Source organism: Eubalaena glacialis, chromosome 4 (assembly GCF_028564815.1).
Source record: "Eubalaena glacialis isolate mEubGla1 chromosome 4, mEubGla1.1.hap2.+ XY, whole genome shotgun sequence".
In the NCBI taxonomy this organism is placed as follows: Eukaryota; Metazoa; Chordata; class Mammalia; order Artiodactyla; family Balaenidae; genus Eubalaena; species Eubalaena glacialis.
This window is the reverse complement of record NC_083719.1, coordinates 44,157,763-44,175,295: the sequence shown is the minus strand read 5'-3', so window position 1 is coordinate 44,175,295 and position 17,533 is coordinate 44,157,763. Positions and strand designations below refer to the sequence as shown.

The window sequence follows — 17,533 nt, the reverse complement described above, 5'->3', positions numbered from 1 at the left end:
AGAATCCTCCTGCCAACACAGGGGACACAGGTTTGATTCCTGGTCTGGGAAGATCCCACATGCCATGGAGCAACTAATCCCGTGTGCCACAAGTACTGACTCTGTGCTCTGGAGCCCGCGAACCACAACTACTGAGCCTGCGTGCTGCAACTACTGAAGCCTGCACGCCTAGAGCCCGTGCTCTGCAACAAGAGAAGCCCGCACACTGCAACTAGAGAAAGGCTGTGCATAGCAACGAAGACCCAACGCAGCCAAAAACAAATAAATAAAATAAATAAATAAATTTTAAAAATGAAGTGGAAGAATTAAAAAAAAAAAAAAACCAGACCAGATAAGAATTATTCTAAAGCAGTGGTCCTAAGAAGAACTACAATCCTGCAGCCTGTGGAACAAAAACCACATTCACAGAAAGATAGACAAGATGAAAAGGCAGAGGGCTATATACCAGATGAAGGAACAAGATAAAACCCCAGAAAAACAACTAAATAAAGTTGAGATAGGCAACCTTCCAGAAAAAGAATTCAGAATAATGATAGTGAAGATGATCCAGGACCTTGGAAAAAGAATGGAGGCAAAGATCGAGAAGATGCAAGAAATGTTTAACAAAGACCTAGAAGAATTAAAGAACAAACAGAGATGAACAATACAATAACTGAAATGAAAAATACACTAGAAGGAATCAATAGCAGGATAACTGAGGCAGAAGAACAGATAAGTGATCGACAGAATGGTGGAATTCACTGCTGCGGAACAGAATAAAGAAAAAAGAATGAAAAGAAATGAAGACAGCCTAAGAGACCTCTGGGACAACATTAAACGTAATAACATTCGCATTATAGGGGTCCCAGAAGGAGGAGAGAGATAAAGGACCCGAGAAAATATTTGAAGAGATTATAGTCGAAAACTTCCCTAACATGGGAAAGGAAATAGCCACCCAAGTCCAGGAAGCGCAGAGAGTCCCACACAGGATAAACCCAAGGAGAAACACACCGAGACACATAGTAATCAAATTGGCAAAACTTAAAGACAAAGAAAAGTTATTGAAAGCAGCAAGGGAAAAACGACAAATAACATACAAGGGAACTCCCATAAGGTTAACAGCTGGTTTCTCAGCAGAAACTCTACAAACCAGAAGGGAGTGGCATGACATATTTAAAGTGATGAAAGGGAAGAACCTACAACCAAGATTACTCTACCCGACAATATTCGATGGAGAAATCAAAAGCTTTACAGACAAGCAAAAGCTAAGAGAATTCAGCACCACCAAACCAGCTTTACAACAAATGCTAAAGGAACTTCTCTAAGTGGGAGACACAAGAGAAGAAAAGGACTTACAAAAGCCCAAAACGATTAAGAAAATGGTAATAGGAACATACATATCGATAATTACCTTAAACGTGAATGAATTAAATGCTCCAACCAAAAGACACAGGCTTGCTGAATGGATACAAAAACAAGACCCATATATATGCTGTCTACAAGAGACCTACTTCAGACCTAGGGACACATACAGACTGAAAAGTGAGGGGATGGAAAAAGATATTCCATGCAAATGGAAATCAAAAGAAAGCTGGAGTAGCAATACCCGTATCAGATAAAATAGACTTTAAAGAATGTTACAAGAGACAAGGAAGGACACTACATAATGATCAAGGGATCAATCCAAGAAGAAGATATAACAATTATAAATATATATGCTCCCAACATAGGAGCACCTCAATACATAAGGCAACTGCTAACAGCTATAGAAGAGGAAATCGACAGTAACACAATAATAGTGGGGGACTTTAACACCTCACTTACACCAATGGACAGATCATCCAAACAGAAAATTACTAAGGAAACACAAGCTTTAAATGACACAATAGACCAGATAGATTTAATTGATATTTATAGGACATTCCATCCAAAAACAGCAGATTACACTTTCTTCTCAAGTGTGCACAGAACATTCTCCAGGATAGATCACATCTTGGGTCACAAATCAGCCTCAGTAAATTTAAGAAAACTGAAATCATATCAAGCATCTTTTCTGACCACAACACTATGAGATTAGAAATCAATTACAGGGGAAAAAAACGTAAAAAACACAAACACATGGAGGCTAAACAATACGTTACTAAATAACCCAAGAGATCACTGAAGAAATCAAAGAGGAAATCAAAAAATACCTAGAGACAAATGACAATGAAAACATGACGATCCAAAACCTATGGGATGTGGCAAAAGCTGTTCTAAGAGGGAAGTTTATAGCAATACAAGCCTACCTCAAGAAACAAGAAAAATAAACAATCTAACCTTAACACCTAAAGGAACTAGAGAAAGAAGAACAAACAAAACCCAAAGTTAGTAGAAGGAAAGAAATCATAAAGATCAGAGAAGAAATAAATGAAATAGATACAAAGAAAATAATAGCAAAGATCAATAAAACTAAAAGCTGGTTCTTTGAGAAGATAAACAAAATTGATAAACCATTAGCCAGACTCATTAAGAAAAAGAGGAAGAGGACTCAAATCAATAAAATTAGAAATGAAAAAGGAGAAGTTACAACAGACACTGCAGAAATACAAAGCATCCTAAGAGACTACTACAAGCAACTCTATGCCAATAAAATGGACAACCTGGAAGAAATGGACAAATTCTTACAAAGGTATAACCTTCCAAGTACTGAACCAGGAAGAAATAGAAAATATGAACAGACCAATCACAAGTAATGAAATTGAAACTGTGATTAAAAATCTTCCAACAAACAAAAGTCCAGGACCAGATGGCTTCACAGGTGAATTCTACCAAACATTTAGAGAAGAGCTAACACCCATCCTTCTCAAACTCTTCCAAAAAATTGCAGAGGAAGGAACACTCCCAAACTCATTCTATGAGGCCACCATCACCCTGATACCAAAACCAGACAAAGACACTACAAAAAAAGAAAATTACAGACCAATATCACTGATGAATATAGATGCAAAAATCCTCAACAAAATACTAGCACACAGAATCCAACAACACATTTAAAGGATCATACACCATGATCAAGTGGGATTTATCCCAGGGATGCAAGGATTCTTCAATATACACAAATCAATCAATGTGATACACCATTAACAAATTGAAGAATAAAAACCATATGATCATCTCAATAGATGCAGAAAAAGCTTTTGACAAAGTTCAACACCAATACATGATAAAAAAACTCTCCAGAAAGTGGGCATAGCAGGAACCTACCTCAATATAATAAAGGCCATATATGACAAACCCACAGCAAACATCATTCTCAATCGTGAAAAACTGAAAGCATTTCCTCTAAGATCAGGAACAAGACAAGGATGTCCACTCTCACCACTATTATTCAACATAGTTTTGGAAGTCCTAGTTGTGGCAATCAGAGAAGAAAAAGAAATAAAAGGAATACAAATTGGAAAAGAAGAAGTAAAGCTGTCACTGTTTGCAGATGACATGATACTATACATAGAGAATCCTAAAGATGCCACCAGAAAACTACTAGAGCTAATAATCAATGAATTTGGTGAAGTTGCAGGATACAAAATTAATGCACAGAAATCTCTTGCATTCCTATACACTAATGAGGAAAAATCTGAAAGAGAAATTAAGGAAATACTCCCATCTACCACTGCAACAAAAAGAATAAAATACCTAGGAATAAACTTACCTAGGGAGACAAAAGGCCTGTATGCAGAAAACTGTAAGACACTGCTGAAAGAAATTAAAGATGATACAAACAGATGGAGAGATATACCATGTTCTTCAATTGGAAGAATCAATATTGTGAGAAAGACTATACTACCCAAAGCAATCTACAGATTCAATGCAATCCCTATCAAATTACCAATGGCAGTTTTTACAGAACTAGAACAAAAAATCTTAAAATTTGTATGGAGACACAAAAGACCCCGAATAGCCAAAGCAGTCCTGAGGGAAAAAAAACGGAGCTGGAGGAATCAGACTCCCTGACTTCAGACTATACTACAAAGCTACAGTAATCAAGACAATATGGTACTGGCACAAAAACAGAAACATAGATCAATGGAACAGGATAGAAAGCCCAGAGATAAACCCACGCACCTGTGGTCAACTAATCTATGAGAAAGGAGGCAAGGATATACAATGGAGAAAAGACAGTCTCTTCAATAAGTGGTGCTGGGAAAACTGGACAGCTACATGTAAAAGAATGAAATTAGAACACTCCTTAACACCATACACAAAAATAAACTCAAAATGGATTAGACACGTAAATGTAAGACTGGACACTATAAAACTCTTAGAGGAAAACATAGGAAGAACACTCTTTGACATAAATCACAGCAAGATCTTTTTTGATCCACCTCCTAGAGTAATGGAAATAAAAACAAAAATAAACAAATGGGACCTACTGAAACTTAAAAGCTTTTGCAAAGCAAAGGAAACTACAAACAAGATGAAAAGACGACCCTGAGAATGGGAGAAAATATTTGCAAACGAATCAACGGACAAAGGATTAATCTCCAAAATACATAAACAGCTCATGCAGCTCAATATTAAATAAACAAACAACCCAATCCAAAAATGGGCAGAAGACCTAAATAGACATTTCTCCAAAGAAGACATACAGATGGCCAAGAGGCACATGAAAAGCTGCTCAACATAACTAATTATTAGAGAAATGCAAATCAAAACTACAATGAGGTATCACCTCACACCAGTTAGAATGGGCATCATCAGAAAATCTACAAACAACAAATGCTGGAGAGGGTGTGGAGAAAAGGGAGCCCTCTTGCACTGTTGGTGGGAATGTAAATTGATACAGCCACTATGGAGAACAGTATGGAGGTTCCTTAAAAAACTAAAAATAGAATTACCATATGATCCAGCAATCCCACTACTGGGTATATACCCAGAGAAAACCATTAATTCAAAAAGACACATGCACCCCAATGTCCATTGCAGCACTAGTTACAATAGCCAGGTCATGGAAGCAACCTAAATGCCCATCAGCAGATGAATGGATAAAGAAGATGTGGTACATGTATACAATGGAATATTACTCAGCCATAAAAAGGAACGAAATTGGGTCATTTGCAGAGACGTGGATGAATCTAGAGACTGTCATACAGAGTGAAGTAAGTCAGAAAGAGAAAAACAGATATCATATATTATCGTATATATGTGGAACCTAGAAAAATGGTACAGATGAACCAGTTTGCAGGGCAGAAATTGAGACACAGATGTAGAGAACAAATGTATGGACACCAAGGGGGGAAAGTGGTGGGGGGGGCGGGGTTGTGGTGGTGGTGGGATGAATTGGGAGATTGGGATTGACATGTGTACACTAATATGTATAAAATAGATAACTAATAAGAACATGCTGTATAAAAAATAAAATAATAAATAAATAAATAAAGCAGTGGTCCTCAACTGGGGGCAGTTTCGACCCTCACGGGACACTCAGCAATGCCTGGAGACACTGTTGGTTGTCATGACTTACTTAGGGGAGGACAAGGTGGCCATTGGTATCTAGTGGGTATAGACCAGGGATGCTACTAAACATCCTATAGTGCATAAGACAGCACCCCTGCCCCCAACAAATAATTATGTCTCAATGTCAGTAAGTGCTGAGGTTGAGAAACCCTGTTCTAAAGATATATATACTCATAATGGAGAAAGTCAAATTTTAGCCTACAAAATTACAAACAGAACAGCCTCCTTGTCATTCCTCACTCACAAAAGACAACTTCTAACAGGTTAAACTAGAAAAACAACTCAGTAATCTATGTCATGGAATCCTCTTTTGTGAAAAGGTTGCTGAATTTCCATACAACGTTCATTAAAAAGCAGTTCTTTTTTTTTTTTATATTTATTTATTTTATTTATATTTTTGGCTGTGTCAGGTCTTAGTTGCGGCACGCGGGATGTTTCGTTGAGGCACGTGGCATCTTTCGTTGCAGCGCTTGGGCTTCTCTCTAGTTGTGGCGTGTGGGTTTTCTCTCTCTAGCTGTGGTTCGCGGGCTCCAGAGTGTGTCAGCTCTGTAGTTTGCAGCACATGGGCTCTCTTGTTGAGGCGTGTGAGCTCAGTAGTTGTGGCACGCAGGCTTAGTTGTCCCACAGCACATGGGATCGTAGTTCCCTGACCAGGGATCAAACCTGCGTCCCCTGCACTGCAAGGCGGATTCTTTACCACTGGACCACCAGGGAAGTCCCCAAAATCAGTTCTTCTTAATGTCTACTAATATCAAATTAAAAAAAAAAATCAAAGTAACTCTAGGTTACTTTGCTATCCCATAAAGAATCTTTAATTTGGTCACGTATAATGTAAGGCAAACGTGAAGGTATGAATAGCAAGCTATTGCTTTTTTTTTGGCTGCGTTGGGTCTTCATTGCTGCACGTGGGCTTTCTCTAGTTGCGGCGAGCAGGGGCTTCGTTGCAGTGGCTTCTCTTGTTGCGGAGCATGAGCTCTAGACACTCAGGCTCAGTAGTTGTGGCATGTAGGCTCAGCAGTTGTGGCTTGCGGGCTTAGCTGTTCTGCGGCATGTGGGATCTTCCCAGACCAGGGATCGAACCCGTGTCCCCTGCATTGGTAGGCGATTCTTAACCACTGCGCCATGAGGGAAGTCCTGCTATTGCTACTTTAGAGTAGAGAAAAGTAAACAGCATATAAGAAAAGTTGACCGGATTAAAATGAGTAAAATCCAAGTGAAGAGATTAAATGGAAGATTGCAATTTCCTGGGATTATGGAATAAAAAAAAATTTTGGATTTTCCAAAATTAAATTAGGTAAAGTAGTTTTACTGAATCTTAAAAATGATATCTGCAAACTGTCAAAAAAAAAAAAACCCAAGAAACCCGTAACGCTATAGTTATAGAATAAAGCTACTTACTAAAGCAGCAACGTACACTTTGTAGACAGGGTCAGCACAGACCATTGACAAAACGTTGCAGCATGCCTCCACCACATCTCCTGAGACACTGGTCTGGGAAGACCCACTGGCAGCTCCAGCACTCGGGCTGCTCCCGCCGTTGCTCCCGGAATTTCCAGTGCTCTCCCCATTTGCCAACAGCAGAGCCCCGCTAACATCGTGGGAAAGACGTCTGAGAGCCATCTCTCTTACATTCCAGTTTCTAGAAAATAAGCAGCCAACGAGTTCCATTCCAAATACCTATAATCAAACAAACAAAATGAATTCAATGTGAAGAAAAACTGAAGTGTTTTGAATTAAGTATGATTTTTGGTTACTAAAGGAAAATTGGACATTTCTTAAGTCTTCACCATACTATACAATTTTCAAATGTGTCCGTAAGGACATACTCAAGTTTAACTGGTAATTAGCAAAAGTCCTTAACATTTATTAGCTCAAGTAAAACTAAGAGTGAACACCATTAAGATGGATATATATGCATTTCTGTACTCCGGCGCTTACCACAAAACAAAATAAACATATCTGTGAAGAACCTCAAATTTGTATTTGTGTTAAGGCAGTTTACAGAGAAAAAACTGAAGATTAAAAAAAGCCAGATCAAGAAAGGCACTGGGGCAGGTGTTCAAGAGATAAGAGTATTTCTCCTACCAATGATAGTCGTAAGTCAAAGGCTCTTATTTGGTTAACTAGAAAAAATATAATGGAGTGGAAAAATCAAGACTAAACAAAAACACTGTGTTCAGATCAGCAAAGGCTAATGAAATACTTATAATTAAAGTGCATGTCATTATAGTCATCATTATCACATCTGCAAAGCCAGAGAATCCCTAAAGAAAAGAAAGGGTGCATGGTCTTGACATTATGGACCAGTTAGCTAAAAGTAAACTTAATATCTAAGATAATGTATCATTTGAAAAAGTTCTAAATATTAGGGATGAATAAACACATTTTTGGGGAAAATAAATCATGACTTTTTTATGTGTTCTGTTTTAAAGTGATAGTAAAGGAGAATAAATCAATTAGAGTATAGTGAATTTGTTGTATGCCTGGCACTGTTAAACAGCATACCACTAAGTCTTAATTATGTCTTATATGATATTCCTAATTTAAAAAACTAGGAATATATAGCCTAGGCCAACCTAAAGCTTAAGCAAAACAAACCTGAACCACTGCCTTGAAAAAACGGCATCCAATAGCTCAGTATCAAATTGAGAGTTTTCTTGAGGACTCATGAAGGGGCAGGTGAGGGCCTATGTTAAATACCGTTAATGAACTAGACAAAATAAATAATATATTTATTAAGTTTGTAAATTTTATTAGATTCCTATTAGGCTGTTAACATGCTAAGAAAAGAGAATTCAAAAGCTGCAGGACTATAATGGTCACAAAAGAAAAAGGAGATAAATCCTTCTGATGTATAAGCTTAATGAGTTACTGTGTCTGTTAACAAATTTAATAGAATTTACCAGATTATCAAAAACATTTTACTTCACTATAATCTACTGGAGATGTTGTCTGGTTTTGGATTCTACATTTTAAAAAATAATGGACTAAGCAGATAACAACAAAGAAAATCATTAGAATCCAACCAACCAACCGAAATTCCGATTTACTAAGGATGAAAAAGTATTTAAGCAGAAGAGAAAGGAATGGAAACTGTCCTTACAAATAAAAATGACTAATACAAGGTAAATACCACATTCTTTTCTTATTCATCCACTCAGCAATTACTGAGTACCTAACATATGCCATGAGAATATGAATAGGAGAAACTGAGTTTAAATGGCAACAAATAAGAAAAATGACAAATTCTTGGCAGGATTAAACATTGGAGAAACTTAGCATTAAATGGTTCTAGTGTCTATCCTTGAATAACCTTTTATGTCTGTTAGTTTAGAAAGATGTTTCTAGAGATGGGAGCTGAGATTACAAAGAAATTTTGAAGTTTAAGCTCTATAATAAGTGGCAGAGTATTAACATCAAAGGTAAAATTAAAATTTTCAATGGAATACGAGTCATGATGGAGGCAAGCAAAAGTACTTTATTAAATTATAAACAACTGGGGAGACAACTACATTAATTAGTCTATAAATGTTTCTTTGAGAAATGAAGAACAAGAACTACTCACCTGAATCCATGGCTCAGCTAAATCTTTATAAGCAGGAGGGATCTGCTGAGTTCCGTAATGAGTAAGATTAAAATTGCTCTCTTGATTCCTTCGTTGTGATCCAGCCAAGGGATGCTGCTGTGTGGTTTGCTGCTGTGCAGCTCGCAGGGAAGAAGGGGAATCCACAGGGCTTGACAACTCGTGGCTAAATGAAAAATTAACAAAGCTTGCTAAAAATAATTAACAGATTTAAATAACACTTTGGGAGCATTTTTATTAAACATACCCGAATCATTAAGTCATAATTGTTACCTGTAGAAATCATGGGATCTCCACTTAGACCTACAAAGGGGACATATTAAAGGTTCTCTATTTCTTCTACATTCTTCCGCCCCTGAAAAATTATGGAAAAAATACTTAGAAAAGTATAAATGTTTAACATTAAGTATTTATGTAATAATTGTTCATAATAGCTAGTATAGGATTTATATGGAAGGAACCTCAAAACATTATATGTTTACCTAAACGCAGGCAAACACGGAAGGTTAAATTATTCTGATGCTTGTAATTGTTGCAAATGCTATGTAATTAAACATGCTATATATAACATGTACTTTGTTTACTGTTTTTCAAAACATTCTGCCCACTTGATAACCTGGTAATGTTATTCCAAAACTTGCTTTGGCGTTACCCCCTCTGGAAGGCCTGACCAGACCTTCTTCCACCTCCTTCCCTCCATGTGCACCTTCCAGATCAGAACTGTTTCTAATTCTGTGCACGCCTTCCATTACCACGCGTCACACTTTATAACATTTCTTTGCTCATCCCTAAGAGATCCTAAACTCCTACTTGTTGAAAACTTCTTACAGGGCCTAGGTGTACTTCTTTTCTTCTCTCACCAGTGTCGCTGAAGGCCACGTTAAAATCCTAAATGATATAGTTAGCTGATAAGAGTAATAACCACGTTGAGTAAACACAGAGAGAAAAAGAGCCACATACAAATTGACATGCAATGGTGGTGCAGCTTGTTCCTGCAGCCATCTTCACACACTGTAAGACTTTCTTCATCAAGCATGCCCAACAAGCAAATAGGACACATCTGTTCCTCTTCATCTTTTATACTATAAAGAAGGGGAAACAAAAGCATTAACCACAAAAGAATGTAACAGAATTAATGCCATATGCTAAAAACAATTGTGGCTTCTTTAGACTATGAAAAAATTAATTAGAAATTCTTGTTTAGGAGCGTCTTGTATATGAACTATTTGAGAAATATTTCTCTTATTAATATACAGTAATTTCAAATCAGACTCATACCACCATGTATTTATAGGTTGTGGATATGGTTTAACCTTTCCTTGCTATGAATATAATTCAACCTATGAACTACAATCTTAGAGAGATATGTATCCCCAAAATTCTGTTATTGTACCTTTTGAATAAACAAACTGCTATAAGATTTGACTATGTACAAACATACTACATGCCAACAGTTTCAAGATTTCAAGTATTAGAAGGACTGTAGAGCTCATCTATTCCACATCCTTAAGTATGAAGACACATCTCAGACAATTTTGGTGCGTGTGTAGTCCAACTTTCCTAGAAACGAGTATGTCACATTTTTAATGCACACAACCTTTCAACTAGACTTCTAGGAAATAAAGAGACAGAAAATAAAGATGTATGTGTGAGAATGTTCACTGCAGAACTATTTAGCATAAGGAAAAAAATCAACCAAAGGAACATCAAAAGAAGGTTAAAAAAATGGTACACCCAGACACTATGAAGCCTTTGAAAAGGATGAGAGATCCATAAATGATGACAAAGAAAAATATCTATAACATACCATATGGTGAAAAAAAGCAGATAACATGACAGAATTCAAACTTGTATAGAATGGTTCCATTTATGGCAAAATTGTAACTTTATTATGTGTATCTGAATTATATTGTATATATTTGACTATTCCTATTACATACAAAGTGAATATAAAATCAGTAAGAAAAATATTAACAACTCAACAGTGAAACGAGCAAAGAAGATAAAAAGGCAGTTGAAATAAAAAAGACCAATAGCCAATAAATGTGAAAAGAGAAGTACAAAATACATGTTAAATTAATAAAGCTCTATCTTATTTTATTTGTCTTTGTGGGGGGAATGGGATAATCTGATTGACAAAAATTAAGTAGGTTGATAATGGCATAGGAAGACAGGCTCTCATATACACTACTGGTGGGAGTAAAAAAAAACCCTGAAATTTTCAGAAAGGAATTTGCTAGTATTTCTTAAAATACTAAATGTATATATCCATGACCTAAAAAAACCTATTTTCTAGAATTCTATCCTTCAGAAATATTTTATGTAAACAAAAAAATATAAAATTTATTGCATTTAATAGGCCAACAAAAAATTAGAGGTGTACTCAATGTCCATTAATTATGGCAAGGGCAAAATATATTGTGTCATATCCATACAATCTTATATAGCTGAAGTAGTGTGTATTTTTTGTATTGAGGAAAATGTTCTTGATATATAAAGTAAAAATTGTTTTTAAATTTAAAAAGCAAGTTGCAGATCAAAATATATGTCATGACTATATTACTTAACAGTAGGAAAGATGAGAGAAGTATTGGGGTGTGTGTGTGTCTGCATACCCATAGAATGCAGAGAAGAGTTTTATATTCCTTGCTTTATATAATTTTAAAAGATGTATTAAAAACTGTTAACAGTAGTCATTTTGTGTGCAGCCCAGACTGGGGGGGGGGTGGTTTGTTTCTGTTTTACAAATTTTTGTTTGAACCTTCATGATGTGATGAATAGCTTTTAAAATCAGTAACAATATTTCCATTACAACATAAAGACAAGATTCTGGGGTATTCTGGGGTATTATAAGTAAGCTGCCCAAGATCACAGAACAGTTCGTGGCAAATCTATCATTTGGCTTTAATTTGAGGAGAATATCCCATAACCTACTTAGCCCCACAAATTCGTGTTTCTACTAAGCTCAGGCTTTCCCCTGGGCTCAATATTACACTTCTACTATCTTAAGCTATAATTCCTGAAAAACAGGTCTAAGTGACTGACAGCAAATGACAGTTCCCCAAAAAACTTCCCTGAAAGCTGAACAAATGTCATCAATGTCACGATGTGTGATTCCTGAGCTGAAGCACACTTACTAGTCTCTCTCCCTCCCAGTTATCTATCCTGTCTCTATCTCTTTTCATAATTATGGAGCTATGAGGAGGGGGGAAAAGCTATTAAAATATGCATGTATTAATGACAAAAATTAACGAAAACACTGCAGAAATGATTTACACGACAATCTATAATAAAAATACTAATGGCAAAGATGACGCAAGATCAAATAATTTTTCAAATAATTACACCAAAATTAGCTTATTCAAAAGACTTAAATACAGGAAAAATAAAGTTCCACAATTTAGTCAAATTGCAAGTGCAACTTATTTCTTAAATGCTTTTCTGACTTAAAAATATTCCATTCTGCGGTATTTTCTGCCTTTTTTCCTTCCAAGTACATATTTTGTAAACATTATTCAGATCATTTATCTATATACATGTACAATTTCATGTTCTTAAGAGATTTATCGTAAAAATTCTACTTATTAAACTCTTCAAGTGGTGGCATAATTTTTCATTGATTAGACAGATCCTAACTTCTTAAGCACCCACTTATTGCTGGATATTTGAGTTGTTTCCACATTTTAAGAAACCGTCAGAAACATCTTTGTGCCCTCTTTTTTGACATTTCAGATTTTCTTTCTAACAGTTTCTTCAGAAGTAAAATCACTTGAATAGAGAGCAGGGATTAGCGAACTAAAGGGGGATCAAATTAGTCAAGCTTCTGTAAATAAAGTTTTATTGGAACACAGCCACACCAATTCATTCACATATTGTCTACGGCTACTTCAGCTACAAGGGCAGAGCTGAATAGTTGTGACAGAGACCCAATGACCCTCAAAGCCCAAAGTATTTAAAGCATAAAAATGTCACCTGTCATAACACCACCCATTAATAACCATTAAAATTTTTATTCATTTCAGTATTTATGCACCTATAATACCTTTTATATATAAAAAATGGGTTCATGCATGACAGTATTATAATCTGGATTTTATTTCATGCCACTCAGTATTCTTCAAAAGCATAATTCTAATGGCTGCATGAAATATTCATAATATGGGTATATTTTAACCATTCATTTGCTGGATATTTAAGTTGTTCCCAATTTTTCACCATAGTACTGTGAGAAACAGCCATATATGTTAAGTCTTGTACATTTCTCAAATTAAAATTTTTTTCTTAAAAAAAAAATACATTTACTGGATCAATGACTATAAACGTTTTAAAAAGTCACATTATTTTTTTCCAGAAAGGCTATACCACTTTACATACAGTAAAGCATCTTATAAGAACTGAACTGTCACATTACAAAGGATCTACTAATTCTGTAAATAAATCTGATATATATATATGTATTTTTTTAAAATGAGCATTTCCTTAGTTATTAGGTGGCCTGAACAGTTTTCATATGTTTGTCAGCACCTTGAAATTCTTCTTTTGTGAAAATTCTCTTCATGTCCTTTGCCCATTTATGTACTGGACCACAGGTTTCTGTTTGCAGCTTTTATTTTGTTGGTAAGGTTTTGTTAATTATTTTTTATATGCATACTCAGTCTGTCCCAATTCTGTTTTTCATTGTTTCTTATATACCATTTAAAATTAATATACTGCAATAAGATCTCCAGATAAATTTTCTTTTTATTAATTTTAGTCTTAAAATATTTATTTTAGACATAAAAATTTGTGATTACATGAAACAACCTACTTACTACACAGTATAATCTTAGGAAGATTACAACTTCTTTGGTTTCCCCCCTTGGATACAAAAAATTCAAATGAATCAATAAAACCCCCAAATTATGGCCAGCCCATATTTAAAGGGTACTTTTTTTCATCTTAGAGAGAGACACTTTCTATTTTAACTTCGGCCACCTGGTTTTAGGCAGTTATTATTTTTTTCCAAAATAAAAAGCTACAAGAATATCAATCAAAAGGAGAAAGGCTCTAGAAGTTTGGGTAAGGAAGCTTGAGAAGTAAAGCTAATTTTTTCATTTATTTAGAAGAGATAACAGGTAAGAGAAAGAGCCCTGAACTAGAAATCAGGATACTCAGGTTCCAGTTCTGCCTTTGTTCAAATGACCTCTTCTGGCTTTATTTATCACTGAACCATGTAAACTGGAAAATCTCTAATGTCCAAAAAAACTCATAAAACTCTCATTCTAAAATCAATTCATTTAATAAAAAATAATAAAATTCAAACATTTACTTTTTCCATAGATGAAAAAACTTCTCTCTCAATTCTTTACCTCGTCATGCCCTTGTCCTGATATCATCACTTTCTATTCCTCATGAATTCTGAAGTAGTTACAATACTTAAAAGATTGATGGGATGAGAATGAGACATAAAAGCACTCAGACCAGTGCTTCTCAGACTGAGGTTCCTGGGAACACACAGGCAGTGCCCTCCTACGAGAAGCAGCACTCCTTTCTGGAGTAATTTTTAAGAACCTCATTTTTTCATTAAAGCAAAGAAATCTTGGAAAAGAAAGAAAACTGACATGACTTTTTATGATAATACTCTTAATTTTTTCACACCTGTCATATTGGGCTACATCTCAGATCCTTCAGGGTTATGAGTTTATTCTTATCAGCAACTAGGCAATAGAAAAGTCTGAGAAGCACTGCAGATTTTAATTAACAACTATGATTAACAGCTACTGTATCTCTTAATTGCAACTGATTAGTCTCTTTGTTCAGAAGAGCCTGCTTATGTTCTCCCATGTAAAACAGGCTGTAATGAGGATTCCCTGAGAGTATCTGTGAGAGAAGTAGTGATGTCATGAAATTTAAACATCCTATATTTCAAAGTGATTCTGGATAACCACTTTGCCTTGTACATAATTTATTTATATCAAAAAATTATAGACATATTCTTTGTATAATGCCTCAGGTTCATTATCTGCAGAAGTGATAAAACCTACCTAATGAGACCAACATATTAGGTGCTTGGCACAAAGTAATGATTGATAAACAGTAGCCACTTATTTTATACCTGCCACCTGATTTTTCTTGTGAAATGGACATTATATTCTGATATTTAAGGTGCCATTTTCAACACTGTAGTTTTCAGGACAAAATATCCAAATATATATACTTAGATGACCTTTACTATTTTTTACCCTTGATTTTACCTTGAAAGCCAAGATTCAATAATTAAATCATTTTAGAGCAACTTAACAAGTATATATATAAAAATTATCCCTAAAATTAAAAAGTAACACTGGATTAATGCTTTTAATTCCTTAAAAAGTACTAACCTGTTTTCTGAACTAGATGTAGACGTGCTAGATGATGACAATGTATGAGAATTTGACATGCGTGAAACAAACTTCTGGATGGTGTTACGAGATGGAGCTTTGATCCTTGAGCTACGCCTACTGTGATATTTCTGGAACAAACTCTCAACCTAACATTGAAAAAAGACAGTTACAATGACATTTGTGCCATAATATACATATGAAGAGTTCTAGAGATTGAATTATTTGCCTTTTATTTTGTAAGTTTTTCACAAAGCCAATTTAAGGGCTTCAAAAATAAGAATATATATAGCTTACTAAGGATAGTATTTTTACAGCAGGTCAGTGTTTACTTTTTTTTAGTCTAGAAGAAAAAACTACTTTGTCAATAGATTATAAGAGAATTATTTACAAACATCAAGTAATCCTTACATACCTTCACACCTTTAAAATGACCACTATTGAAAGCTCATGGAAAAATGTCAGGAATATCATAAAAATCTGTTGACAATTTTACTGTAAAGCATTTATTAAAAAATTACCTCAAAATTCTTTAAAGTTTTTCTCCATAACATTGGGTCTGAAGGTTCTAGCTGAAACACTCGGAGCATAACAAATAGTAGATGAATACAAAATGTTCCACGCCCACAGCTGCAGTTCTAAAGAGTTTAAAAAAAACACAAACCTATAGTTTAATAAATCTGTGTTCTATTAAACTCCTAAGTTGATCACTTTTACATATTTCCAAGTTTATTATACTAAACTTTCTATAATTTGCTTCATTATCCTTATATAATAAGATATATAAGGATATGCAAGAAAAGCCTACAGCTATCTCCATGAATTAATCTCTTATTTTTGGTTTATTAAAAAGACCAAATTTGTATTCTGAAGTATGTTAAATCATAGTAAAACCCTTCCTAAACACATTAAATAAAAGTGTTTATTAGTTCCCAAAATATAATTTGAATTCTCTTTAGTTTACTAAAGAGAATTACACAACTGATCTAAATTTAAGAATGTTACAGTGCATAGAGTTAGTACCAGATCCTAATAAAATGTAAAATGGTGACAATTCCTACCTGAGGCCCAATAAACACCCGGTATTTATTGTCTGGGCTGTCTCCTCCAATCAGGAAGGAGTTGGGCCCTATTTGCTGCAGTAAGTACAGCCTGGCCCGCATCACTTTGTTTACACGGCGGTTTGTTTCCTCAGGGCTGTATGGTGAGAAGCCATCTGGTGAAGGGGCTCTTCGAGGTGGTGTGATTCTCCCGCTCTGAAACTTCACAACATTTAAAAATTAGGGGACTTCCCTGGTGGCACAGTGGTTAAGAATCCACCTGCCAATGCAGGGGACACGGGTTCGAGCCCTGGTCCGGGAAGATCCCACATGCCGCAGAGCAACTAAGCCCGTGCACCACAACTACTGAGCCTGAGCTCTAGAGCTCGCGAGCCGCAACTACTGAGCCCACGTGCCACAACTACTGAAGCCCGCGTGCCTAGAGCCTGTGCTTCGCAACAAGAGAAGCCACCGCAATGAGAGGCCTGCGCACCGCAAACAAGAGTAGCCCCCGCTGGCCGCAACTAGAGAAAACCCACACACAGCAACAAAGACCCAATGCAGCCAAAAATAAAATAAAATAAATAAATTTTTTTAAAAATTAAGAAATGCTTTAAAAAAATAAAAATAAAAATTAGGTAAATTGCTCACTTCTCCATTAGAAAAAAGTTAAAAAGGTCATAGCAGACACCATTTTCATATGCTGAAAAAAATGCCTCAATATATAATATGATGGGACAAAATGTATTTTGCAAATGCATTTGTCTGACATACTCGTTATGAGTAAACTTCTAAAATCTGTCATCCCTATAACTAATAATAAATCTTTGGCCGAGAGAGACAACCATGTGGTAATTTTACGAATTACTGTGTAAGTATTTGACTTCTTTGAAAAGTATTATGTAAATCAAAATAAAAAGCACAGAAAATTCGTCTTATAAGCAGGTAAAATGATTTGTTTCTAGTGATAAAAATTAAGCATCCAATTTCCTGGCTTCCACTTAAGGGATTACTAAATGCTCTTTTGTGACTGGTAATTTACAAACAGCTCCATGGAATTCCCCCGATGGTACACT

The 17,533-nt window shown here is 35.4% G+C and overlaps 1 protein-coding gene across 3 annotated transcripts in view; it reads right to left on the bottom strand.

The window, feature by feature from the left end:
- The window catches only part of MAP3K1 (mitogen-activated protein kinase kinase kinase 1), a 78,068-nt gene that overhangs the window by 14,414 nt on the left and 46,121 nt on the right, over positions 1-17,533 (bottom strand). For all 3 annotated transcript variants that reach the window (XR_009700815.1, XM_061189269.1, XM_061189270.1), the window contains exons 4-10: positions 16,479-16,679; positions 15,939-16,055; positions 15,418-15,566; positions 10,019-10,140; positions 9,332-9,413; positions 9,041-9,224; positions 6,874-7,152 (exon numbers count right to left, since the gene is read on the bottom strand). Coding sequence is in view for 2 of the 3 variants with exons in the window: in XM_061189269.1 (XP_061045252.1) it covers positions 6,874-7,152; positions 9,041-9,224; positions 9,332-9,413; positions 10,019-10,140; positions 15,418-15,566; positions 15,939-16,055; positions 16,479-16,679 (1,134 nt within the window). In the remaining variant the exon portion in view is untranslated. The remainder of the gene's footprint in view (positions 1-6,873; positions 7,153-9,040; positions 9,225-9,331; positions 9,414-10,018; positions 10,141-15,417; positions 15,567-15,938; positions 16,056-16,478; positions 16,680-17,533) is intronic.